This window comes from Talpa europaea (genome assembly GCF_964194135.1).
Source record: "Talpa europaea genome assembly, chromosome: X".
Lineage (NCBI taxonomy): Eukaryota > Metazoa > Chordata > Mammalia > Eulipotyphla > Talpidae > Talpa > Talpa europaea.
The window spans coordinates 44,564,800-44,591,966 of NC_140081.1; the positions used below are offsets into that span (position 1 = coordinate 44,564,800).

Below are 27,167 nucleotides of genomic sequence, written 5' to 3' on the forward strand. Positions count from 1 at the left end.
TTTAGGGGGGCTCTGATCTCTTCCTTCTTTGGGGCGGAAACTTGAAGTTTCTCCGCGGGCCGGGGAGGGGCAGGATTTTTCCTTCCGAGCCGCGCCAGAAACCGGCACTCCAGCCTACTTCAGAGAGCCGGAAACGGATGCGTGGAATCGGTGGACTGGAGTCGGGAGGGAGCCGTAGTCCCAAAAACCGATCTGATAGTCCGGGCTGAGTAGTAAAGAGGGAGCGTGTCCGCGCCCCCAAGAACCAAGGCGAGGTGACGCGGATCGCTCCCCGGAGCGGGGGGGTTGGAGAGGGAGGCAAGACACATCGTAGGGCCTTTGCCAGGCGCCTTTTGGTGACGCGGCCCCCACGCGACTACGCGACGACCGGCCGCAAGCTCCACGTCTCAGGTTCCGCAAAGGCCTGTGGGAGCGGCCGGGAGAAGGAAGGGCCAAAATGGCAGAAGCGGCTGAGTCTCCAGGAGACCCGGGGACGGCATCGCCCAGACCCCTGGTGAGCTTGGGATCTGCGACAAAAGGGACTAAGGGTGAGGCAGAATGCCCCCTAAGAAAGTCGGGTGCCGGGCTTGTGGCCTGAGAGAGCTGGAACCCCTTCCTCCCGGCAGGCCCTTCCGGGACCAGACCCAACACCGCACCTGTTCTTTGGGCTAACCGGTCTCCTCCCTGCCCTCCTCGTTCTTCCAAGCCTTCCTGAGAAACTCTTGTTCACTTTCTTTCTCCATACGTTCAGGGCTTGTTCTCCACTCCTACATTGTGTAAACTGCCAAACTTTAGGTAATTTCTTAAGTATCTTCCGCTGTCCCCTCATTTTATCAAGACCTGTCACTAGTCCGTGTTGGAAGAGCAGCGTTCTAAGATTAATGAGAGATTGCGCCCTATGAGACGTTTTATTGCTTCTAATTTCCTTATTGATTTGCTCAGTGAACCCAGTAGGATTGGTTTAATCCCTGCGCTTCTTGCTGCAGCTCCTTGCCATCTGCTTCATGACACTCTTGGTCCTATCTCTACAGGGGACAGAATTTCCATGGCAACTACAAGCCCAACGCCTGGACAAGTATTTAAGAACACAGATTTTGGAGTTAATTTTGCGGGGGCTGGAAATCACCCACTCTTCTGCTTGTGTGAATTAGAGCACATCATTTCATGGAGAGTGTTTTTGTCTGTAAAATGGAGTTTAAAATACTTCCCTCAAAGTTTTTATGAAGCTAAAATGGCATAATTAATGAAAAGTGTCTAGTACAATCAGTGCCATGAACCGAGGAGTATAATTAATTCAGCATTCTGCCCCCACTTCCCTCTTCAAAACAAGGCTTAGTTATTGCCCAAATATTATTTAGTTATATAGTAGTTGTTCAGTAAGTGGTACTTCCTTTTCCTCTGTCTTAAATCGCAGTTTAACATAGTAAAGGACTTCATTGGAAGTCAGGTGAAATTGATTCTAATCCTGGTTCTTATTAGCTGTATTTATTTATTCATCTCTTCATTCAACAGATGCTTTTTGTGCATCCGATGTAGCACAAGACACTCTTTTAGGCACTAGGGATACAATAGTGAAAGCATGAGTAGGTCCAAGTTCTCACATAGCAGTTATGACCCTTGAGGAAATCGCTCTAAACCCCAGTTTCCTCATTTGGAAAATGGGGATAGTAACTCATCACAGAAAACTCAATGAAGTAACTGAATGAAGTAATATACACGTAATGCCTGGTGTTACAGATATTTAGCTGTTTTTTGTCCCCTTCTCTCATCCAAACTGCCCCACTCCTTGTTTATGAAGATTTTACTAATTTCATTGGTTCTAGTCACTCATTAGTATCCACTCCACTTCTCTTCAACAGCTATTTATTGAACTCCTACAATGTGTAATGCACTATTTTAGTTACCTTAGGGAAAACAAATGGCCTAACTTTATGGTGCTTGCAGTCTAATTTGTAGGGATAGGACAATGTTAAAATATAGACATACATTAGAGAAAGTTAAACGTAAGATATCAAGGAAATTTAAAAGAAGATACTAGCTACGGTGGTAGAAGTTATACTTGGGAATGACTCAAAAGCCTGGGGAGATTTGAAATTCCAGGTGAGCCTAAATGCTATTAATGACTCTGTGCCAGGATTGTGCTAGATATCCTCTGCATTTTTCTAAACTTCACAGCAACAATTTCAGTAGGTAGGTTTTTTTAATTAGTAATTTTTTCTTGAGGTTACATTGGTTTGTAACATCAGTTACAGGTGTGCCACAATTTTATTATTATTTGATATCTGTAACCTCTACATCATGATCACCAGCAAAAGTCTAGTTTCCATCCATCACCATACAGTTAATCCCTTTACCTATTTCACCTTCCCATTACTTTCACCTCTGGTAACCACCAATCTATTCTCTGTAAGAGTTAGCTTTTGCTTTATTTTGTTGGTTCATTGATTTATCTTCCATGTATGAGTGAAGTCATATGGTATGTGTCTTTCTCTCTTACTTATTTCACTATAATCCCTCAAGATACATCCATGGTGTTACAAATGGCACAGTTCATCTCTGTTTTATAACTGAATAGTATTCCATTATGTTTCTATACACCTTCTTTATTCATTCATCTGTCAATTGAGTGGTTTCTAAACTATGTTTCACTTGCAGATGAGTTGAGACTCAGAATATGGTCTCAGAATGAGTTAGTGGTCAGGCCTGAAATTTAAATCTCAATCTGCTTCTGAAGCCCAGAATATTTCCATTATGCTACATAGTCTCTCACTGATGGAGGTACAGAAGAAGTTGGGAGGTATTTATACAATAGGTAGAGCACCGTGACTGAAGTAGGGAATATTAGGAGGTAAGCCTTAAAGATAAGGCAACTGACTTAGGGAAGCAGTATGGAATAGTGGTTAGGAATGTAAAGAGTATTTGGGTCAAATTGCCTCAGTTTGATTCTAAGCTCTGACACATAACTAGTTGTGGATATTAGGGAAATTACTAATCCCTCCATACTTCAGTTTTCCCATCTGTAAAATGGAAATATAGTAATACCTTATAGAATTATTTGGTGAATTAAATTAGTTAACACATGTAAAGTACTTGGTAGAGTGCCCGGCATATAATTATGTAACATTATTTCTTCTTACGGGCTACTAAGCTGGGAGATTCAATTGACAAGGAGCCAGTGGAAATTTTTGAGGTGGGAATGGTTTGAAATCATGAATTTGATAGCATAATAGAGTTAAGAGTTACTGTGGAGAATGTTCAGAATCCAGGAGACTAGATAAACTGCAGTAGTGATGATTATCTGGACTGTGGCAGTGGAGGGAGACATGGAGATTTGAAAGACATAGTAGGAGCCTTAAGGGTTTGCAGTGAATACATGGTGAATATGTCTTAGATTAGTGTTTTTCAAACTTTAATGTACACAAATATCATCTGGAGAATCTTGTTAAATTGCAGATTGTTATTCAGTAGGTTTTGAGCGAGGCCTGAAATTCTGCATTCTAATGGCACTCCTTGGTGATGCTGTAATTGCTGCTCCCAGTACCACATTTTGAAAAGTAATTCTATGGTCAAATGGGATGACAGCACTGCCCTTAACAGAAATATATGTAAGAAGAGTTTGAGGACCCTAAAAGTTGATTAATTCAGTTTTGGACATGTTGACTTTAAGATATTGGCAGGACATCAAATAGATATCCAATAGTCATTTGGGCTCTAACACCTGAACTTCAGAAGAGGTCAGGTCTAAAGATGTTGATTTAGGAATCACCTGTATAGATTTCAAAGAACAGAATCTTGTCTTTTACCTGTCTATTTTGGTAGCAGGAAGAAAAGCTATAGTAATGGCTGTAGCTGGTGAAAGGGCTGTCTAGAGACCATGTCACTAGTCATCATCTAGACACACACTCCTCGGAGCCAGGCCTTTTGGATTGAGCTGGCTCCTGCTTGATGTTCCCCAGTTGTTGATTCCTTTCTCTCTTTATGATTTTGTTCAGCAGTATAACCCATTTTCTTGCAGCCACTTTTCTCAAGGCTGTAGTCCTTGCTTTTATTGTATGTTTTCGGCCTTTTCTCTACCTTCTCTTCTTTGGCAAAAGTCACATAGCAAAGTGTGTCCACTTATTTCTGTGTGCACATGTGTATAAGTGGATGAGCCTCCTACATGGGGAAGGGGAGGGGACTAGGACCCAAGTCAACTTTCATCCCCAGTGAGGGACTAGTCAGAAAGCAGAGTCCACTAGGTGAGGACCTAGAAGTTCTGTCTGTCTATGTGGTGCTAGAGGGCCACAGGTCCTGACTCAACTCACTGAACAATGTCATTAGCTCTTGATATACTGAGGAGGGGTTGAGATGGGGCTTGGGTAGGAATCACGTAACACTTTAGTGATGACTATGACCTCTGACACCAGTTACCTGGAGTTAGATCAAACTTAACAGGTAAAGGACACATCATTCTACAAGATTGCTCTTATTTTAGATACCAGCCATAGGTTCTGAGGATTCCAGCAATACCTCACTTCTGACCTATTGGCTATAAATTCAAGGAGTCCCTCAAGCTTCATAATTCACTGGACTATCTCACAGAACTCAAAACAGCATTATATTTAATAATGTGGTTTTATCATAGCAAAAGTTTACAAATCCAAAAGAACAAAAGGAGGAGATGTATAAGATAAGTTCTGGGAAGGTCCCTAGCAAAGCTTCCTTATCTTCTCCCTGTGGAACCAGGACCTTGTTAACCTCCAGATACATCAGCTTGTGATAATATGTAGAATATTGCCAACCAGAGATACTCACTCATATATCTAGAGGTTTTGTTGGGGTTTTATTATGTAGGCATGGTTGATTGGGTTGTTGTCTTCTCCTCTCCCCAGAGGCCAGGTTTACATCCTGTGGCTCAAAACTCTAACCTTCTAATCTTGTTTGGTCTTTCTGCAGTAGTTATTCCCCAAGCCTCATTACTCTATTAGCAAAAATGATCTAAGGGTCTACTCTGAGTCAGCTGGTAGCTAAATTATTAGGGCCCATCATGAATAACAAAATACTACCATTTGGGAAATTCCAGGGGCTTAGAGGTTGCCTCCAAGCAATAGGGTTCAATGGTCAGCCAAATTCTTTTATTTATTTATTTGTTTGTTTGTTTGTTTATTTATTTATTTATACAAGCACTGATACAGTCAGAAACGCGGGAGGGTGAGAGAATTCACCAGAGCCAGAGCGGGGAGCAGAGCAGGCTGAAGGACAGAAGTACACTGCTGAGGGGAGCAGCAGGTGGTAGGAGAGGTCTGCACCATGCTGAACCCTCCTCCAGTGGCCGGGGAGCAGCCGGGGCTCGAACCGGTGCTGCAGAGGCTGTGGGCAGCTTCACAACCCAGCACTCAACCGCTGTGCCACCTGGGAGGCCCCCAAATTCTTTATTGTACCATAGTGACTACTGGGATTGATACCCTGGAAATCCTGTACCTGAGCCCCTGTTGTGAACCTGCTACTGGATAATAATACATTTCTACTCATAACAGTACTGTGATGATGGTACCATTATTTCTGTTTTACAGATGAGGAAATTTAGGCACAGAGAGATTAAGGAACCTGCTCATTGTTATGCAGATAGTAAATGATGAAGCTGAGATTTGAACCCAGGCTCTCTGGCTCCAGGAGCCCGGACTCTTTTTTTTTTTTTTTTTTTAAGATTTATTTATTTATTTATATAAGCACTGGGTACAATCAGAAATGCGGGAGGGAGAGAATTCACCAGAGCCAGAGTAGGGAGCAGAACAGGCAGACTGACGAAGTACACTGCTGAGGGGAGCAGTGGGCACAGCAGGAGAGGTCTGTGCGCCATGTGGGACCCTTGCCAGAGGCCGGGGATCAAACCTGCGCTGCAGAGGCTGCAGGCAGCTTCTCAGCCCAGCACTCAACCCCTGTGCAACTGGGGAGGCCCCAGCCTGCACTCTTAACCAATACTCTCCAGATGCCAAATATTGAACACACTATGTGTTAGGTGCTATGCAGATATTGTCTAATTGTTATAGTAGTGTTGTTTCCAAATGAGAACAGAACTCTGACTTCAAAACCCATTTCTTCTGCTCTGCCCTGCCTCTAGCAATAGCAGCCACCAAGAAATTCAAAACAAGCAATGCTGTAGCTTGAAAAGGCAGTGTCATAGTAGTGAAGAGAAAATGTGACTTCAAAAGGGGTAGTTTACACATTAGGTGCTGCAGAATATTCAAAGAAGGTGAAACTGAGAAAGGATTTCTTGACTCTGAGGTCATGATTAGAGACATTGCCAGTAAAGTTGTGGGAAGGCCCATGCCAGATTGCGAAAGGATTGAGTGAGTGGTAGAATGAAGAGCAGTTTGATCAGAGAAAAAAGAGAGAAAGAGTAGTTTGAGGTAATGGCAGAATCAGGGGAGCAATGTTTTAAAGTTTCATTAAGGACACTTTTAAATATTTAACTATAGTATAATAATAAACCACAATGTGACTATTTTGCCACTCTCACTTCATCTATCTCCCTACCATAGTTTTTTGTGGAGTATTGTCTTTACCTTTTTATTTTGTACTAATTTTGCACATACAGAAAACTTACAAAATGGTCTAGAGAGTTCTGTATATACCCCTCAGTCACCTTCCTCTGAAGTTAACATTGTACTTGGCCATAGTACAATGATCAAAACCTGATATGTAGTTTTGGGTGAGATTGTCTGTCAGTTATCTTTGTTCCTGAGTAAGCCTTTTTTTCTCTGGCTACCTTCAGAATTTTCTCTGGCTACCTTCAGAATTTTCTCATTATCTTTGATTTTTAGTAGTTTGAATGTGTCTAGGTTTGTGGATTTTTGTTTTTGTTTTCCCTTTAGCAATTTATTGTAATCGGGGTTCTCTGGCTTGGATCCGTCATTTTATGTCTTCCATTATTTTTGGAAAAAAAATTATCATTTTTTTCAAATATGTCCAGATCCATTGTCTCTCCTAGGATTCCTATTATGAACAAATTCGGCCATTTAATATTGACCTACAGCTCCTGGATTCTCTATTTGTTTTTGTTTGTTTCCAACTTTATTGAGATAATTAATATGATATTGAATAAGTTTAGGTTGTACAACATAATAATGGATGATATATCTTCCTTTTTTAAGTATTTGTTTTAGTGTCAGTGATTTTGACTGGCTGTTGCTAATATTAAGACTGTTAAAAGCTTGCTTTATCTGTTATTATGTCCACTTATTTTGAACATTTACCATGTGACTATTATAGTTCCTATGTCTTTGCAGAAATTCATCATCATTTGTGCATATACTTATTCTATTAGAGCTTTTAAAAACATTAATTATAGTCATTTACTTTTTTTTTAAAGATTTATTTATTTATTTATTTATTTATTTATTTATACAAGCACTGGATACAGTCAGAAGTGCGGGAGGGTGAGAGAATTCACCAGAGCCAGAGCGGGGAGCAGAACAGGCAGAAGGACTGAAGTACACTGCTGAGGGGAGCAGCGGGCTGTAGGAGAGGTCTGGGCGCCACGTGGGACCATCCTCCGGTGGCCGGGGAGCAGCCGGGGATCGAACCGGTGCTGCAGAGGCTGCGGGCAGCTTTGCAACCCAGCGCTCAATCGCTGTGCCACGCAGGAGGCCCTCATTTACTTTTTTTTTTCTGATAATTCTAACATCTGGGTCATTTTAGAGTCTGGTGTTATTGATTACTTTGTCTCATAGCAGGAGAGAGAGAGAGAGAGTGTTGGGAAGGGGGATTTTTAATGGAATGCTAGCTGTCATCTATAGAACATCATAGACTGGAAATAGCACATCTTTTCTGAAAATTGTTATAGTCAGGAGTTGAACTGTGTTTGGGTTCTTGCTATGGGAACCTTCAGTGTGTCACCAGCTTCAGATTCCTCTATTACCTTGTGTATAGTGTGGGTGCTAGTTTCCTATTTTTCTTAATGCTCCAGTTCTGTATTCAGCTTTCTGTTTCCCCTTTGCCATGGCATAAAATAGTGAGTCTCTTTCCAAGCTTTAGCTCTTCTAGCAGCAGACTGCTGATGCTGTTACTCTTTACTTAGGTTGGTAACAGGGTGAATTCTTTGTTGGTTTGGTCCAGCTGCCACCTTAGGCAGCCCACTTTTCCTGTGTCTCTGAAGTGGGACTTTTTCAATGATCCTGTCCTTCCCCCAGCCTGAAGAGACTAATAGTTTGGCATCAGGATGGTTTCCTACCCCTTGCCCAAGAGTAGAGAGATTTGTCTTTTCCCTTCTACCAGCCACAGTGGGGTCTTCATATGTGCCCTGGAGGCAGCAGTTTGCTGATTTTCCTCTGGTAACTTTAAGGTTCTTTTTCTGTAGAGAAGGGTCCCCTTTCTAAGCCTTGCACATGGAACACTGGGGAAGATCCTGCAAGTCGGCGTGAACACCCCTTGTGTCTGTTGTGTCCAGGGGCTCTATACTCTTATATTAGCCAACACTTGGCCTTTAGCATTTAAAATTATAGCTGAATTCTTCTTAACTGCCTTTGTAATGCCCAGTGTTACTTCTTTTCATACTCGTGTTCCATCTCTGTCTTTAGATGACTTTGTTGTGGAACATCATAAAGTGTACTTTCACAAGCCTGAATTGTGCAGCTTACTGCATAACTATAGAAAACTATAGAATTGTATAGCCTACTACATAACTATAGAAAAATCCAGAAATAAGCCCATAGATTTATGGTCAACTAATCTTTGACAGAGGAGCAAAGAACATGCAATGGAGCCAAGAAACTTTGTTCAATAAATGGTGTATGGTATAGCCTATTCAATAACTAAGCTGTATGGTATAGCCTATTGCTCCACTGTTGGCTATACAGTTAATTGTTGTTTGAAAGGTCATCGTGTGCCTGATTATAGCTATTTAGAGATGCTCCCATTCCTTACAGCTGCATAGTAACTGCACTAGATGAATGAACATCCTTCCTTGAAATGGTCCTCTGTTCTTTTTTTTATTTTACAGATCAATTTTATTTATTTATTTTCTGTATTTTTACATCATTTTTCATTTTTGCACAATGTATGCATTTTCATCTTGGTTATAGTCCCCATACAATTCCCACCCCCCTTGTTTCGCTCCTACTCCCTTCTACCCTTCCCCCTCCACCGTAGTGTGTCTCTGGTTTATAGTTGCTGTTGATTTTGATTTTTACTTTATTATAATTATTCTTTTTCCTGGTCCCTTATTTAGGTTTTCTAAATTCCTGCTATGAGTGAGACCATCTGGTATTTTTCTTTTTCTTTCTGGCTTATTTCGCTGAGCATGATCCCTTCCAGCTCCACCCATGTTGCTGCAAATTGCACGAGTTTATCTTTTTTGATTGCTGAGAAATATTCCATTGTGTATATGTACTACATCTTCTTGATCCAGTCATCTATTTTTGTGCATTTGGGTTGCTTCTATAGCTTAGCTATTGCAGGTGCCATTTTGAATTAATGTTTCTGTGTCCTTTGGGTAAATACCTAGATGTGGAATTGCTGAATCATGTGGAAGCTCCATCTTTAGCAGATTGAGGAATCTCCACACAGCTTTCCATAGTGGTTGGACCAGTTTGCACTTCCACCAGCAGTGCAGGAGAGTTCTTTTTCTCCACATCCTCACCAACATTTGTTTTTGTTAGCTTTTTTTTTTTTAATATGTCTCATTCTCACTAGTGTAAGATGGTATCTCATGGTAGTTTTGATTTGCATTTCCCTGATTACTAGTGATGTTGAACATTTATTCATATGCATTAGCCATTTGCATTTCCTCTTTAGAGAAGTTTCTTTTTAGCTCTTCTGTCCATTTTTTGACTGGGTTATTTACTTTGTTTTTGTTGAGTCTCATCAGCTCTCTGTAGTTGTGTGTGATCAGTCCTTTATCATTAGTGTTGTGTGCAAAAATTTTCTCTCAATCAGTGGGTGTCTCTTTGTTTTGGTTACTGTCTCTTTTGCTATATAGAAGCTCTTTACTTTGATGTAGTCCCAGCTGTTTATCTTTGCTTTCACTATCACTGCTTTGGGTGATGTGTCTTTAAAGATGTGACTGAGGTGTGTGTCATATAGTGTCTCACCTATATTTCCTTCTATATATTTTATGGTTTCAGGTCTTATGTCTAGTTCTTTAATTCATTTTGAGTTGTTTTTTTGTGTATGGTGTGAGGTAGTAGTCAAGATTCATTCTTTTGCATGTAGTGACCCAGTTTTCCCAGCACCATTTATTGAACAAAGTTTCTTGGCTCCATTGCATGTTCTTTGCTCCTTTGTCAAAGATTAGTTGACCGTAAATCTATGGGCTTATTTCTGGATTTTTCTATAGTATAGCTTGAAGTCTGGGAGTGTGATAGCTCCATTCCCTTCTTTTTTTTTTTTTTTTCCAGGAGAGCTTTGGCTATTCGGGAATTTTGGTGGCTCCATATGAATTTCATCAATATTTGTTCTGTTTCTTTGAAGAATGTCATTGAAACTTTTATTGGAATAGCAGTGATTCTGTAAATTGATTTTGGTAGGATGGCCATTTTGATAATGCTAATTCTTCCAATCCATGAACAGGGGATGTGTTTCCATTTCTTTGTGTCTTCCTCTATTTCTTTTAACAGTGTTTTATAGATTTCTTTGTATATGTCCTTTACCTCTTTTGTTAGGTTTATTCCCAAGTATTTGATTTTTTTGTTTCAATAATAAAAGGGATGGTTTTCTTGATTGTTTCTTCAGATTTATTATTTGTGTATAGGAATACTACTGATTTTTGCGTGTTGATTTTGTATCCTGCTTCTTTACTGAACTGATTGATTATTTTGAGAAGTTTTTCAGTGGAGTTTTTGGGGTTCTCTATGTATATTATATCATCTGCAAATAATGATAGTTTTACTTCTTCATTCCCTATTTGGATTCCTTGTATGTCTTTCTCTTGTCTTATTGCTTTGCCTAGGACTTCCAGTATTATATTGAAGAGCAGTAGTGAGAATGGACATCCTTGTCTTGTTCAAGATCTTAGTGGAAATGCTTTCAAATTTCCACCATTGAGGATGATATTTGCTATGGGCTTGTCATATATGGCCTTTATGATGTTGAGTTATGTTCCTTGTATCCTGAGAATTTTGAGGGCCTTTATCATAAATGGGTGTTGTACTTTGTCAAAAGCTTTCTCAGCATCTACTGATAAATTGCCACATGGTTTTTATATTTCTTTTTGTTGACGTATTGGATTACATTTATTGATTTTTGGATGTTGAACCATCGTTGTGTCCTTGGAATAAATCCTCCTTGGTCGTGGTGAATTATCTTATGGATACTTTGCTGGATTCTGATAGCTAAAATTTTATTGAGGATTTTTGCATCAGTGTTCATTAGAGAGATTGGCCTATAGTTTTCTTTTTTTGTGTTGTCCTTGTTCAGTTTTTATATTAGTGTAATGTTGGCTTCATAGAACGTGTTTGGTATTATCCCTTCCTTCTCAATTTTTTGAAAGAATTTATGAAGGATAGGCACCAATTCGTTTCTGAATGTTTGGTAGAATTCATTTGTAAATCCAATTGGTCCTGGGCTTTTGTTTTTGAGAAGGGTTTTGATTACCATTTCAATTTCACTGCTTGTAATTGGTCTGTTTAGGTGTTTTATTTCTTCTTTATCTAGATTTGTGTGATTGTAGAGTTGTAGGTATTTGTCCATCTCTTCCAGATTGTTGAGCTTGTTTGCATATAATAGTTCATAGTAGTTTCTGATTATTCTTTTGATTTCTGCTGTGTCTGTTGTGATTTTTTCTCCTTTATTTGTGATCCTATTTATTTGTGCTTTCTCCCATTTGTCATTGTGAGCCTGGCTAGGGATTTGTCTATTTTATTTATTTTTTCAAAGAACCAACTATGGGTTTCATTGATCTTTTGGATTGTTTTTTAAGTTTTGATTTCATTTATTTCTGCTTTGATTTTTATTATTCCCTTTCTTCTGGTTTTAGGGTTTTTTTTGTTGTTCTTTTTCTAGTTCTTTGAGATGCGAGAATAGATTGTTTCTTTGAGTTCTTTCTTTTTTCTTGATATGAGCCTGTATTGCTATACATTTTCCTCTTATTACTGCTTTTGCTGCATCCCATACATTTAGGAAATTGGTGTCCTCCTTATCGTTCAACTCAAAGTATTTTTTAATTTCTTCTTTGATATCCTCGTTAGTCCAGTGTTCTTCCACTATGGTGGGTTTCAGTCACCATGAATGAGGTGGGAGGGTTCCTTGCCTTCTTTTTATGGTTTATTTCTAGTTTGATGCCTTCATGATCAGAGAAGATTGTTGGTATGATTTCAATCTTGGTGTATCTGTTGACGTTTGTCTTGTGTCTCAGCATGTGGTCAATCCTGGAGAATGATTTGTGTGCACTTGAGAAAAATGTGTACTCAGATTTTTTGGGGTGTAGTGTCCTATAGATGTCTGTTAAGCCCATGAGTTCTAGATCCTATGTAGAGCTTTAGTGTCCTTACTTATGTTTTATCTTGTTGATCTAGCCATTGTTGACAGTGGTGTGTTGAAGTCTCCTACTACATATGTGTTTTCTCTGATGTCTGTTTTCAGAGATGATAATAGTTGTCTGATATATTTTGGTGCTCTTTCATTTGGTGAGTATATGTTAATGAGTGTTATGGCTTCTTGATCATGATGTAGTGATCATTTTTACATTTTTGAGTTTGAAATCTGTTTTATCTGATATAAGTATAGCTGTCCCTGCCTTCTTTTTTGGTCCATTTGCTTGTAGGATTGTTTTCCGTCCTTTTACTTTCAGTCTGTTTTTATCTTTTGTAGTTAAATGTGTTTCTTGGAGGCAGCAAAGGTTGGGTTTTGTTTTTTAATCCAGGCTGCAACTCTTTCTCTTTTTTATTTATTTATTTTTAATTTATTTATACAAGCACTGGGTACAGTCAGAAGTGCAGTAGAGTGAGAGAATTCACCAGAGCCAGAGCGGCGAGCAGAACAGGCAGACTGACGAAGTACACTGCTGAGGGGAGCAGCGGGCTTGGCAGGAGAGGTAGGCATGCCATTTGGGACCCTTGTGAGTGGCTGGGGATCAGTCCGGCGCCACAAAGGCTGCGGGTAGTTTTGCAGCCCAGCGCTCAACCGCTCCGCCACCAGTTTACTCCGTTTACATTTAGAATTAATATTGATGCCATTAGTGTCTGTATTTGCCATTTTACTTGTCCTTTCTCTGGTTTTATTTTTTTGTCTTGTTTTGTTCTTATTCATCCCTCTTTGGTTCTTCTGGCTTTAGGACTCTTTGTAGTATTTTTTGGAGTTGGGATTTAGTCGTAATGAAATTCTGTAGTTTCTGTTTGGGAAGGTCCTTATTCTTTATAGAGGAAGCAGAGCTTTGCGGGATAAAGTATTCTTGGTTGGTATTTGTTGTCTTGGAGTCTGTTGAATATGTCCCTCCACTCTCTCCTTGCTTGTAGTGTTTCTTCGGAGAAGTCCTATGTCTTCCTGATTGGTTTTCCTTTGTATGTTACCTGTTTTTTCCCTATTGTCAGCTTCATTATTTTTTCCTTGTCTTAGATTCTTGGGAGCTTTATTATTATGTGTCTTGCTGTATTTTTCCTTTCATCATGGAAGTAGTTTGTTGTTCTTCTGGCTGCTTGTATGTCTATTTTCAGCTTCTTCTTCATGCTTGGGAAGTTCTCTTCTGTTGTCTCCTTGAATATTTTCCCTGTTCCTATGTCTCTCTCCTCTCCTTCTGGGATTCCTATATTATGTTTCCTTTCCTCATGGAGCCAGATAGTTCCCGAAGTCTTTCTTCATTCTTTTTCCTTCATATTTCTCTTTTCTGTTCTGATTCTTTTTACTTCTTCCATTTCATCTATTCTGCTATCACTGCTTTTCCCAGAGTTCTTCAGCTCCTCCATTAATCCTTTGTTCTCCTACATTTCTTTCACTTTCCTCTTTAGGGACTCAATTTCATTCTTCTGATCATTGATTATTTTTCCCTTATCATTGTTTTCCTTTATGACTTCTTTCAGTTTTTTAATCATGACAATTTTAAATTCTCTATGTGGAAGGCTCAGAAATTCTTCCAAGTCACTGTTGTTGCAATCTAGTGGTTTATTTTCTTTTTGCGGTGTGTCTTTTCCCTGAGGACTTGCTTTGTTGCTTGTAGTTTTTCTTCTCCCTGATGACTGCTTTCTCATTTGTCCTTATGCATTGGGACACTGTGTCATTGGTACAGGCTGGCATCTCTTTGGTGTGCTCCTTCTGGGATGTCAGAATCGCATGGCCCAATCAAGTCCAATACTGTTAACCCCAGAATTCCAGTAGGGCAGTGGTACTAACGATATGTTGATGGGCTCTTTCCCTGGAAATCCACTCCCTCTGTATTTATTTAATACCAGAGGTGGGTCTTGAAGTTCCTCAGACTGGCCTGCCGCTGCCTGGATTACCCCTGGGCAACTAATCGCTGAATCCCCTTCTGGGTTCTGACTCAAGGTCAGATGTGGGGCTCGGCTTGTACATGCGTTTCGGCTCACCTCTGACTGTGGATAGCCCTTTCTCACTTCCACACAGTTTTGGTGAGGTCCGGACTCAAAGCTCTTCCCTGCTCCTTCAGACTGCTCCGGTGGTGGCTGGATCACCCTCTGGGATCCAACCAGTAGCCAGTCACAGGCACTGACTTGTGTGGGCTTTTAGCTCACCTCTGACTATGAGGACAGCCCTTTCTCAGTTCCACACAGTTTTGGTGAGGTCAGGACGCAAAGCTCTCTGTCTTAGATATAGTGCTACTGGGATGCACTTCCCTGTGCCCTTGGTCTGCCAGTGTGGTGGCTGGATCCCTCTTTGGGCTCCAACTGGAAGCCAGTCGCTGGTCCTGGCTTGTGTGGGGATTTTAGCGCACCTCTGACTGAGGGGTCGGCCCTTTCTCAGTTCCACACAGCTTTGGTGAGGTCCAGAGGCAGGAGCTCCCTGTCTTTAATATGCAGGTCTGAAGCAAATAGTCCTCTGTTAATGGGCATTTGGGTTATTGGTCAGAATTTTGCTTTTACTAATAGAGTTGGATTGAAAAGTCTTGTGTATGTCTTTTCTGTATTTCTTATCACTTTATCATTAGCCTCCTGAAAGTGGCATTGCTCAAAGTGTGATCCATCTATACATTTGTTATATATTACCAAGATAGAATTTAGTACCATTTTGTATTTCTACCAACAGTTTCACCTGCAGAGTATGTTGTCAAAGTTTGGGATTTTTGCTGTTCTAATTGGTAAAAAAATTAATTTTAAGGCTAATTTCAGTTAGTCTTAAATGGATAAGATTGTGAAGTTGGTTTTCTTCTCTCAATAAATTTATTCTTCCTAAAATTTTAGTATACTGCCTTGTATTCAATTTACCCTCAAGTGTTGCCCACTAAAAATAGTGTCCATTGGGCCAAAAGCCATATAAAAAGGGATTGCTTCTATTTTCTCGCAATTTCAGTCATAGTAATTAAATTTGGCAACAAACATAAGAATTTAAAAGTTTGCATTCTTGTAACTCACTTTGGAAATGTCATTTGATCTATGGTTGCCAGGTAACCTGATAAAAAGAATGTAGATCCAAATGTGTTTTGCTGTTTCCTTGCTCTCATTTCAACTTTAAACTTTTCTTTAATAATGCTCCTTTTTAGCCAGCAGAGACCACTAGTTCTACTAAGGAACAGAATTGCAACAAAACTATACTTGCTATATTAAGGTGCTACTGCTTTTTAATAGTTCTACAATTTTATTAGCTTGTTTCATGTGAAGATTTCATGCTTGAAAAAAACTAATTATTTGAGGTCAAGAAAGTATCTGACATTTTTTCCCCACCATATGCCATCTCTTCTTTAAAAGAAATAAGCATTTGAGAATTTAGTTAACTGTGTAATTTAATGTCCCATGAGCTAATATTTTCAAAAGATATAGAACCCTATAAAAAGTTAGTCCAAAGTCTCTAGGAACTGATGATGTTTTGAAGAATGTTGCAGTTTATTATAGATTTTAATTTCTTTTTCAAACTCTTCTCAGTTTGCAGGTCTTTCAGATATATCCATCTCACAAGACATACCCGTGGAAGGAGAAATCACCATTCCTATGAGATCTCGCATTCGGGAGTTTGACAGCTCCACATTAAATGAATCAGTTCAGAATACCATTGTATGTTTTTGGACTAGTTGAGAGAACTTCTGTTCAGTATTATGGGACCAAATAACTAATAGCACTTTGTAATATTTTTGTTTGATTCACTGATTTTTCAATATATTTTATTTACTGCAGTTTAAAATTCTCCCCTAGAGAATAATTTGGTACAGCCCTTTTTGAAAGTAGATTGACTATAATGGATATTAAGAATCTTAAAATGTCCATATTTTTTAAGTTGATAATTCTGCTTCTGAAGATATATTATAAAGAAAAAAACATTTAAATACAAAATATTTTTTGAAGTACAGAAAAATATACCTCTATAAAGATGCTCATTATACCATTTTGTATAATGGGAAAAGCTGAATAACTGAGGTTATTGGTTAAGTATTTCATGTTACTCTATTTTGTGAATTGGTTAACATTTAAAATCGTGTTTACAAGGAATGAGATGAAGATGAAGAAATTTCAGGGTGAAAAAATTAGGAAAGAATTATCTCAAATATTTTGAGAGTTTATGTTTATATTACCATACTCTTCCTCAAATATCTTGACTTTTTGGGGGAGTTCTGGCTTCTGGGAATTCATTTGCCAGTTAAATTGGGAATATTGGAAATTATTTTATATATTGTGAAGAATGCAGTAGCTGGAGTAGCTAGGGCAGGCTAACTGTCCTATCACATATGAACTGAATGTCAAATATTATATTTTGTAAAGCATCTTTTAGCAAGCTATTATTTTAGTTTCTTTAAGTAGCATATTAAGATGGCTGTATTTCTTTTTATAGAGTTTTAAAAATCAAAATAGGACGTGGATGTGCTCAAGAGTTAGATGTTGGCTTATGGAATGAATAGAAAGAACATATCCTATCTCTCTGGTTTCTATAGGGAACTGGAACTAAAGAACCAAAATTCCATGAGGGGCTCCCAAGAGAATGAAAGAAAATAAATTTTAGCAATTAAGTCAGGGGGATACCTGACAAGCTTGGTTATCACAATACACCAAGTTGTTTATGTTTTTCAGATGCGTGATCTAAAAGCTGTTGGGAAGAAATTCATACATGTTTTGTACCCAAGGAAAAGTAATACTCTTTTGAGAGACTGTAAGTATATAAGGTTTTTGAGAATTTGTGGCTTCTCAGCATGCCTTATAATTACTTTATAAGTACTTTATAAAGTACTTTGCCTTTACAATTACTTTATAATTTTTGCCTTTATGATTACCTTATAAAGGCAAAGGATAGAAATAAAACTGACATCATTTTACATTGTGGAAAAAATATATAGGGCCTCCCCTGGTTGCACAGCGGTTGAGCGCTGGGCTGCAAAGCCACCTGCAGCCTCTGCAGCGCCGGTTCGATCCCCGGCCGCCTAGCGAGGGTCCCAAATGGCATGACAGACCGCTCCTGCTGGGCCTGCTGCTTCCCTCAGCAGTGTATTTCGTCACTCTGCCTGTTCTGTTCCCCGCTCTGGCTCTGGTGAATTCTGTCACCCTCCCGCGCTTGTGACTGTACCCAGTGCTTGTATGAATAAATAAATAAATCTTTAAAAAATATATATATATAAACAAATATGTAAATTAAATGTTTGAAAGGAATAGAATTGCAGAGGCTGTAAGATTTTGCTTATTACTATGTTGGCCTTATCAAATATAGACTGTATGCCATCCCTTCTTATAACAACCAAAATAGCTAACAGTCTCCAAGGGAAAGGCAAAATGTTTAAATGTTAAATTAGAAAAATAGCAAATCCCCATTAAGATTAACAAATCAATAGTACCTTAAATGATATTACTATTTTCAAAAATTATTATTTGTTTAAGAGTTCTTTCAGGAACTCCCCTGCTGCCACAGGCAGTTGAGCGCAGCACTGTGAAGCTGTCCACAGCCTCTGCACCGTGGGTTCAATCCCGGCCAGCCGGCCGGCGAGAATCCCACATGGCGCAGCAGCCCTTACCTGTCATGCCCGCTGCTCCCCTCAGTACTGTATTTTGTCAGTCTGCCTGTTCTGCTCCCCGCTCTGTCTCTGGTGAATCCTCTCACCCTCCCAAATGTCTGGCCTGTACCCACGTTCTTGTATGCTTGAATAAATAAATCTCTTTAAAAAAAGAGTTCTTTCAAAGCAGTGTTTGCAATAAAGTATACTCTTAGTACCTTTTATCAGAAAAATTTAGTGGGTTGTTTCCAAATTAATAGAAATGTTGTACATGAATATACCTTCTACTTTGGCAGGATTTCAGCTATAATATTGGGATATCAAATATGTGACAAATTGTGCCAGCACTCTGCGTGGACACTGGGTACAATGTCAGAATCCTTTTTAGCAAAGTACACTGTGGGCTGGAGCTGACTCATTGACAAATCTGTGTTCAAATGATGGTTCCATCACTAACTGTCTGATCTTGGATAAGACAGTTAACTGTGTGCATGGTGTGAGGTAGTACTCAAGCTTCATTCTTTTGCATGTAGTGACCCAGTTTTCCCAGCACCATTTATTGAACAAACTTTCTTTGCTCCAGTTCATATTCTTTGCTCCTTTGTCAAAGATTAGTTGACCATAAATCTGTGGGTTTATTTCTGGATTTTCTATCCAATTCCATTGGTCTGTGTGTCTGTTCTTGTTCCAATACCATGCAGTTTTAATGATTATGGCTTTGTAGCATAGTTTGAAGTCTGGGAGTGTAATGCCTCCATTCCCTTCTTTTTATATCAGGAGAGCTTTGGCTATTCAGGGTTTTTGGTGATTCCATATGAATTCCATCAATAATTGTTCTATTTCTTTGAAGAATGTCATTGAAATTTGTATTGGAATAGTATTGAATCTGTAAATTGCTTTTGGTAGGATGACCATTTTGATAATGTTAATTCTTCCAATCCATGAGCAGTGGATGTCTTTCCATTTCTTTGTGTCTTCTTCTATTTCTTTTAACAGTGTTTTATAGTTTTATTTGTATAGGCCCTTTTCCTCTTACACAAAAACCAACTCAAAATGGATTAAACAGCTAGACATAAGACCTGAAACCATAAAATATATACATGGAAATATAGGCAAAACACTACATGACATGCACCTCAAAGACATCTTTACAGACACATCACCCAAAGCAGTGATAGTGAAGGCAAAGATAAACAGCTGATACTACATCAAATTAAAGAACTACTGCACAGCAAAAGAGACAATCACCAAAACAAAGAGAATCCCCACCAACTGGAAGAAAATTTTTACTCACAACACTAATGATAAAGGACTGATCACAAAAATCTACAAAGAGCTGATGAGACTCAACAAAAACAAAGAAAATAATCCAGTGAAAAAATGGGCAGAAGAGCTAAAAAGAAACTTCTCTAAAGAGGAAATGCAAATGGCCAAGAGGCATATGAAAAAATGTTCAACATCACTTGTAATCAGGGAAATGCAAATCAAAACTACAATGAAATACCCTCTTATACCAATGAGAATGACACATATTAAAAAAAGTAGCAACAACAAATGTTGGCGAGGGTGTGGAGAGGAAGGAACTCTCCTGCATTGCTGGTGGGAGTGCAAACTGGTCCAACCACTATGGAGAGCTCTGTGGAGATTTCGTGACCTACTAAATATAGAGCTTCCATATGATCCAGCAATTCCACTCCTAGGTATTTACCCAAAGGACACAGAAACATTAATTCCAAAGGGCACTAGCACCCCTATGTTTATAGCAGCACTTTTTACAATAGCTAAGCTATGGAAACAACCCAAACCTCCAAAAATAGATGGCTGGATCAAGAAGATGTGGTACATTTACACAATGGAATATTACTCAGCAATCAAAAAAGATAAACACATGCAGTTTGCAGCAACATGGATGGAGCTAGAAGGGATTGTGCTCAGTGAAATAAGTCAGAAAGAAAAAGAAAAATACCAAAATACCAGATGGTCTCATTCATAGCAGTATTTTAGAAAGCCTAAATAAGGGATCAGGAAAAAGACTAATTAATACAAAGTAAAAATCAAAATCAGCAAGCAACTATGGGCCATAGACGCACTGCAGCGGGGGTGGAGGTGACGGGGAGAGGAAGGATTAAGGTCAAAATAAGGGGGGGTGCAATTGTATGGGGAATATAACCAAAATGAAAATGCATACATTGTGCCAAAATGAAAAATGATGTAAGATTTATATAAAATAAAATATTAAAAAAAGGCAGTTAACTTTTCTGAGGCTCGGGGTTCTTCCTCTGTTAAAGTGGAGATAATAGCAAGAACCTGCTGTTGAGCATTAGAGATATATAAACAACTTTTCACAGCATCTGTCGTTTACTATGCACCGCATAAATGGTAGTTATGATTCTAGTGCATTCCTCCCTGAACACATTATCTTTCTAATCCTTACAACAACTTTGTGAAATGTCAGAGTTATTATCCTGTTTCACAGATGAACAAAATGAGTCTCACAGAAATTCAAAGCTTTGTCAAGTTCACACAGGCAGGATTAGAACACAGTTTCAAATTCATTATTTCCATTCTGCCACTGCTCTCCCCTAATGTGAAGAAATCCTTTTAACTTCTGCTGTTGCTCAGATCAAAGCAAGGTTGTTTCAATTATAATGCAAAACAGTGTGTTAGTTTTCTGATTAATGATGAATATTATCCATGACTTATGCTATGATCCATTCCCAGATTTGTGGGGATAGATAGGCTGGCACAAGGGTGAGCAAGTCATCGTCAGAAGTTTACATTTCTACCCTACCCTGTTATCATGGCCCTTGCAGAGTGGCAAGGTAAAAAATCATATCTTGCAAAATAATGTTAAATTAAACCACACCAAGATACTACTTCATACCCATTAGGGTGGCTATTATCAAAGAAATGAAAATTAACAAGTGTTGATGAGAATTTGGAGAAACTGGAACCCTTGTGTATTGCTAGTGAGAATGTAAAATTATTCAGTCACTGTGGAAAACAGTATGGTGGTGCTTTAAGACATTAAATATAGAATTGCCATATGATCCAGCAGTTCCACTTCTCTGTATATACTCAAAAGAATTGAAAGCAAGAACTCAAACAGACATTCATACATCCTTGTTTATAGCCACCTTATTCCCACTAACCAAAAGGTGAAACAACTCAAATGTCCATAGATGGTAAACAAAATGTGGTATGTACACATAATAGAATATTACTTAGTCTTAAAAAGGAATTAACTTCTGACATGCTGCAACATGGATGAATCTTGAAGACATTATGCTGACTAAAATAAGCCAGGCACAAAAGGACATATATGATTCCATTTATATTAGGTAATATAATTGATCAATCAAATTGATAAAGACAGAAAGTAAAGTGGTGGTTTCCATGGCCAGAGGGGGAATAGGGAGTACTGTTTAATGGGCTAGAGTTTCAGTTTAAGAAGATTAAAAGTCCTGGAGATGGATGGTGGTGATGGTCTCACAGCAACAAATATCCTCGGTGCCTATAACTTAAAAGCATATTAATGTGAATTGTACTTGAATTCAATTTTTTATTTAAGTTCAAAAATTTGGCAAGAACTCCAAGAGTCTTATCAGAGTGATTACAGATTATGGTGGGTTTTTTAAAAATTTTTTAAAAGATTTTTTTTAAGATTTATTTATACAAGAAGTGGGGTACAGGTCAGAGTTGCAGGAAGGTGAGAGAATTCACCACAGACAGAGCAGGGAGCACAACAGGCAGACAGAACACTGCTGAGGGGAGCAGCGGGCAAGGCAGGAGAGGTCTGCCACTCCATGTGTGCTTCTCCCTGGCTGCCGGGAATCGAACCTGTGCCCCAAGGGCTGTCTGCAAAGGCTGGGTACAAGCCTCTGCAGCGCGGCGCTCAACCTGCTATGCCACTGGGGAGGCCCCAGATTATGGTGTTTTAAAACATCTTTTCCAAACTTTTCACAGTGGTATAAAGAATACTTACATAATTTTTAAAAACAGAATATGTACATGTGTATATTTATCTTAGGTAAAGTTTATACATATGAATTAAAATTAGCAGTAGTATATGTACCTTTAATTAGTTGAGGGAAGTAATTGTGATCTGAGTTGTATATAAGCAAACTGTTGGCATATTAGCCACCCAACAAACTATTGATTGAGGCCACTGTGCTTAGACCTGATGTGGGCAGAACCTGGTATAGTTTTCAGAAAGCTTTCATGTTATTTGCTAAAGTTTAGCCATATGAAATTACCAATACTTGACTTTTTCTTCACCTATAAGAACAGCAATTCCATACCAATTCTGTGTAATAATGATAAAAGCAAAGCCATGCAACAGAGTATAAAGAACTTTGAACTAGGAATCAGAAGTCCTAGATTCTGGCTTCACCTTCAAACCTAACTGTATAAACTTGGGCAACTCCTTTCTCAGCATCATTTTTCATATTTGTGAAATGAACCTGATTACGCTTATGTTGTCTAATGTAGTCTCAGACTGACGAGGTAACTTGGTGTACATCCTTTTTGACTACAGGGTAGGGCACCTAGTCTTTTGACTCATTGTCCACTGGTCTTTAACTATATTATCCTGGAATGTAGCTTAGTAGGTGGGAGAAGGGGTGATTTGTGGGATATGAAGTGGATAAAACTTAAGGGATAGATAAAGCAGGCCACATTCAAGAGTTGGGGAGGGTGGACAAGTAGAGGGATAAGAGACATGAGAAGGCTCGGACAGACATGAGAGCTTTGATGTCTGAATTCCAAGAGTGGGAAAGGTAGGCATTGGAATAAAGAAAATACTACATGTCTTAATAATAATTCTTTCCTTGCCTTGTAGGGGATTTGTGGGGCCCTTTGATCCTTTGTGTGACACTTGCATTGTAAGTACTTTCCTTTCATTGTCATTTGAGATAAACTAGACTTGTTTGTGGTATTTGAAAATTGAGAGTATTTTTCCCTGAATATTTCACTTAAGGACTTCTATGATATATAGTACTATTTCAATGTCTAAATCTAAAATGTCAAGTCGTTCATAGAGTGATGAAATTAAAGATCTGAAAATTATGCCTACCTTCATTCACCAATTGTTTCTTAGCCTGTTTTAACCATTTAAGGAATTTCAAGAAGGTGAATTGGGCACCCCTTGTAGTCCTAAGACATTGGGGATTTGAAATAAGGAAGCCTTTCCAAACACTTGTGGCATTTGCCTTTCACACAGATCTTCAGTTGAGGTACAGGGCAAATTGTGCTCCCTGATGCAAAATTTGTGAACACATGCCTTTAGTTGTGTTTCTCTAAGTGAAAGATTAGGCAATTTTCATGTCATTTCCTCGTCACAGAATGCTTCAAAGAGGCTCTGCAGATAGTGAAAAAGATGGAGGGCCCCAGTTTGCAGAAGTGTTTGTCATTGTCTGGTTTGGTGCACTTACCATCACTCTCAACTCAAAACTTCTGGGAGGAAACATGTGAGTATTATTAAGATGTGCCTTTTTTCCCTTGCTGGGTAGCAATTTTTTTTCTCTAGAAATGTCTAGAATGTCTAGAGAAATGTCTTTTCTCTAGAAATTCCCTAGAATGTCTGTCTAGATAGATTTTTTAAAGATTTATTTATTTATGCTTACAAGAGCTGGGGTGTGGGTCAGAGGTGTGGGGGGTGGGCAGTGAGAGGATTCACCAGAGACAGAGTGGACAACAGAACAGGCGGATTGACTGAAATGCACTGCTGAGGGGAGCAGCGGGAGAGACAGGAAAAATCTGCTGCGTCACGTGGGTCACCTCCCTGGCCAGAGATCAAACTCTTGCTACAGTAGCTGCGGATTGCTTCATAGTGCTGATTGTTAACCCCCTGAGCCACCAGGAAGACCCTAGATAGACATTTTTTAAAGAGAAAAGTCAAAACAAATGGTTAAAGAGAAAGTTCTTTTAAAAGCACCTAACAGAGATAACTGAATTGAATTAAATTATATTTAAGTGCTGGGGTCCTTTGATAAGCTTTAGATGTTATCTCCAGCTCCATATCATAAAATATTTTATGTCAGAAGGGCCTCCCCGGTGGCGCAGCGGTTGAGCGCCGGGTTGCGAAGCTGCCCGCAGCCTCTGCAGCACTAGTTTCATCCCCGGCTGCTCCCCGGCCACCGGAGGAGTGTCCCACATGGCGTGCAGACCTCTCCTGCCGCCCGCTGCTCCCCTCAGCAGTGTACTTCGGTCCTTCTGCCTGCTCTGCTCCCCGCTCTGGTGAATTTTCTTACCCTCCCACGCTTCTGACTGTACCCAGTGCTTGTATAAATAAATAAAAATTTTAAAAAAAATCTTTAAAAAATATTTTATGTCAGAAGATTATGTTCATTATGGGAAACAGATGCTTCATAGCTTTCAACAAATTGTCTAGTAAATAGAAAAGATTAAGAACCACCACCTTCTCAGGAGGAAAAAGAGATCTCTGGGAATTAGAATAGATCATCTGTTATCCTAGATGGTTGACCATTATGGATTTTAAGAAGAGAGGTGGAAGAAGATAGGAAGAGAAGAATTGAAACCTATGTTTAATACAGAGTTTTATCCTCATAAAATCAGTGTTAAGGTATAGGTCTCCTGTATCTGGAGGCAGGTAGCAATCTATGTTACATAGACATCTATGTAATAAGTCGTGATACAGATCAGCTATATTTATGATCTTTATGGATTTATGTTGTTTGTTAGATCTTTTTTTCAGAGCCTCTGTGTGCTGGGTTACTGTATTCTTCCCTTGACAGTGGCAATGCTGGTTTGCCGGCTGGTACTTTTGGCTGATCCAGGACCAATAAACTTCATGGTCCGGCTTTTTGTGGTGATCGTGATGTTTGCCTGGTCTATAGTAGGTAAGACTATACTTATCTCTATGGTAGCAAAGCAGGCAAAAACATGAGTTGGAGATGAAGACCAGTGTAATGTGTTTCCTACCAGTCATCCATAGATTAATGTGCTCTAAGTATGCAATGATAGAGATGATGTCCATCTTATTTGAGTTGACTTCCATCTCCCATCTGAACACTTTAATGCTCTTAAGTGTCTACATGTCTGGTTCTATTAGATCATATACTCCGAAGATAGAGAAGTCTTTTTAGTCACATCTTTTTTTTTAATCCTTAAATAATGGATAAGATTAAACTAGACCGAAGATTAAACAGAAGATTAAACTAGACCTAGCTCAGGCTTGGCATGTCAGAGGCATAAATGAGTTTGGATTTTTTTTCTGGCAAATGAATCACAATAAAATAACTAGTGTTTGCATATTGCTTATTATAGGCCAAGCACAATTGTAGCTGTAACTTTATGTGTATTATCTCATTTAAGCCTCACAATAATCCTTATAAAATTATTTTATATATGAGAAGCAGATGCAGAGAGGTTAAGCAGCTTGCCCTAGGACACATAACTAGTGAGTAGCAAATCAAGTTTCATATTAAAGCAGCTCACACACCTGTTTAGAACTATATTACCTCTCAGTATAGATTATTATCATTGAGACTATTTTTTTTTTTTCAGTAGAAAATTCTGCTGAAGATTAGAAAGAGCCCATAGCAGTGGCAACAAATGCTTTATGGTCATTGTTTTTCTCTCTTAAAATTCCACCTTAAGTAGAAGTGTTCACCAGGTTCTCATTTAATGAGATAGATAAACTGCCTAATTTTAAGTGCAGTAGCATCTCATTGCTCTGAAACATGATTAAAACCCACGAAGTAATGAAAAAAAAAAGACCTGAGAGAGTCAAAATTGATATTCCAAAAACTCTATATTTAGCTTGGGTGATTTACCTGTGGGAGAGTCCCTTAATTCCCTCACGTACAGTCTAAGAATTTATCATACATGTAGTTCTAAAATAGCATAGTTATTCAGCATCCGGGTCCATAGCAGTTCAGAAAGTAGAATCTTAGAAGAAGAGAGAGGCTCCTGGAAGCATTCATTCTTTAATTCAGCAAATGTTTATTAAATGCAAACTGTCAGGCACTTTGCTAGGCATGGTCTCTATCCTCAAGTGTATGATCTAATAGAACTAGAGATGTAAACACTTAAGAGCATTAAAGTGTTCCAGGTGGGAGATGAACGTCTTCAGGGCGCAGGCGGGACACAAAAGAGGGATGTGAGCAGTTCTACCTAGAGTGGAAGGATATCAGATGGTTGTTCAAGATCACCAATGAGTATAAAGTTGAGTAGGTTTGACCTGTGCAGACAAGAGGAATGGCATCTGAAAGGGCTGATAAAAATAAGAACAGTTACTCAAAGAGCACAGCCATATGAGGCCATTTAGGAACAAGTAACCTTGCACATCATTGTAAGCACATCTAGTACAGTTCAGCAATTTTTCAGAAAATGGAAGAAACTTCAGAAAGGTTTCCATACAAAATGGTTAACAAGTTGCATAGTTTTAGTACTTGAAACAGGAAATCCTAGGCTTTTGGGGAAACTGCTACAGAATGTCTTTTCCTCTGAGGGTTGTGAATGCAACTGAACTTATAATTCTATGTCCTGGACTATGTCAAGCACATAAAAGTTTAGTAAATATTAGTTGCTGTGGCAATATTACTGTATTAAATATTCCTTTCTGTTTTGTTTAGCTTCTACAGCTTTTCTTGCTGATAGCCAGCCTCCAAACCGCAAAGCCCTTGCTGTTTATCCTGTTTTCTTGTTCTATTTTGTCATCAGTTGGATGATTCTTACCTTCACTACTCAGTAAATCAGGAAATGGAAATGAATAACCAGTGAATTGGAAGCTCATCTGAGAGATGGAATTCATCGTGGAGCTTTGCTTCTGACCCTCTTTTGTCTAATTTTGGGGGTGGTTGGTAACTATGAGGAGATTACAAAGGAGCCACTTATGTATGAAACTGATGTTTGCAAGGCTGTCCTTTTCCTCTTCATGCTGTTTCTTTAAAATCGACGTGCATTGTACATACAGTATAACGCCTCCCTCATGCATGAGGGGGTCACTGTGGTCCATTTGGGTGGCAACCAATGACTTGGGAAGCACATGAATACATCTTTCAAATTGAGTAAAGTTGATGATTGCATTTCCAGTTTTGAGAATACCAGTTCAGGTGCAGCTCTGAAACACATCACCTTATATACCTCTTTTTCCATAAATAAGAATGGCTAG

The 27,167-nt window shown here is 38.9% G+C and overlaps 1 protein-coding gene across 2 annotated transcripts; it reads left to right on the forward strand.

The window, feature by feature from the left end:
* Window positions 1–397: 397 nt before the first annotated feature.
* Window positions 398–26,747, forward strand: YIPF6 (Yip1 domain family member 6; the record flags this gene model as incomplete). Of its 2 annotated transcripts, XM_084259210.1 has the most annotated exons (7): window positions 398–493; window positions 15,984–16,112; window positions 17,121–17,199; window positions 22,872–22,914; window positions 23,374–23,499; window positions 24,734–24,891; window positions 26,629–26,747. In XM_084259210.1, 7 exons carry the CDS (start codon window positions 437–439, stop codon window positions 26,745–26,747), a joined length of 711 nt encoding a protein of 236 aa, XP_084115336.1. The 2 variants fall into 2 exon arrangements, with proteins under 2 accessions (XP_084115336.1, XP_084115335.1); XM_084259209.1 differs by lacking the exon at window positions 15,984–16,112 and having other exon boundaries at window positions 437–493.
* Between the last annotated feature and the right edge of the window lie 420 nt (window positions 26,748–27,167).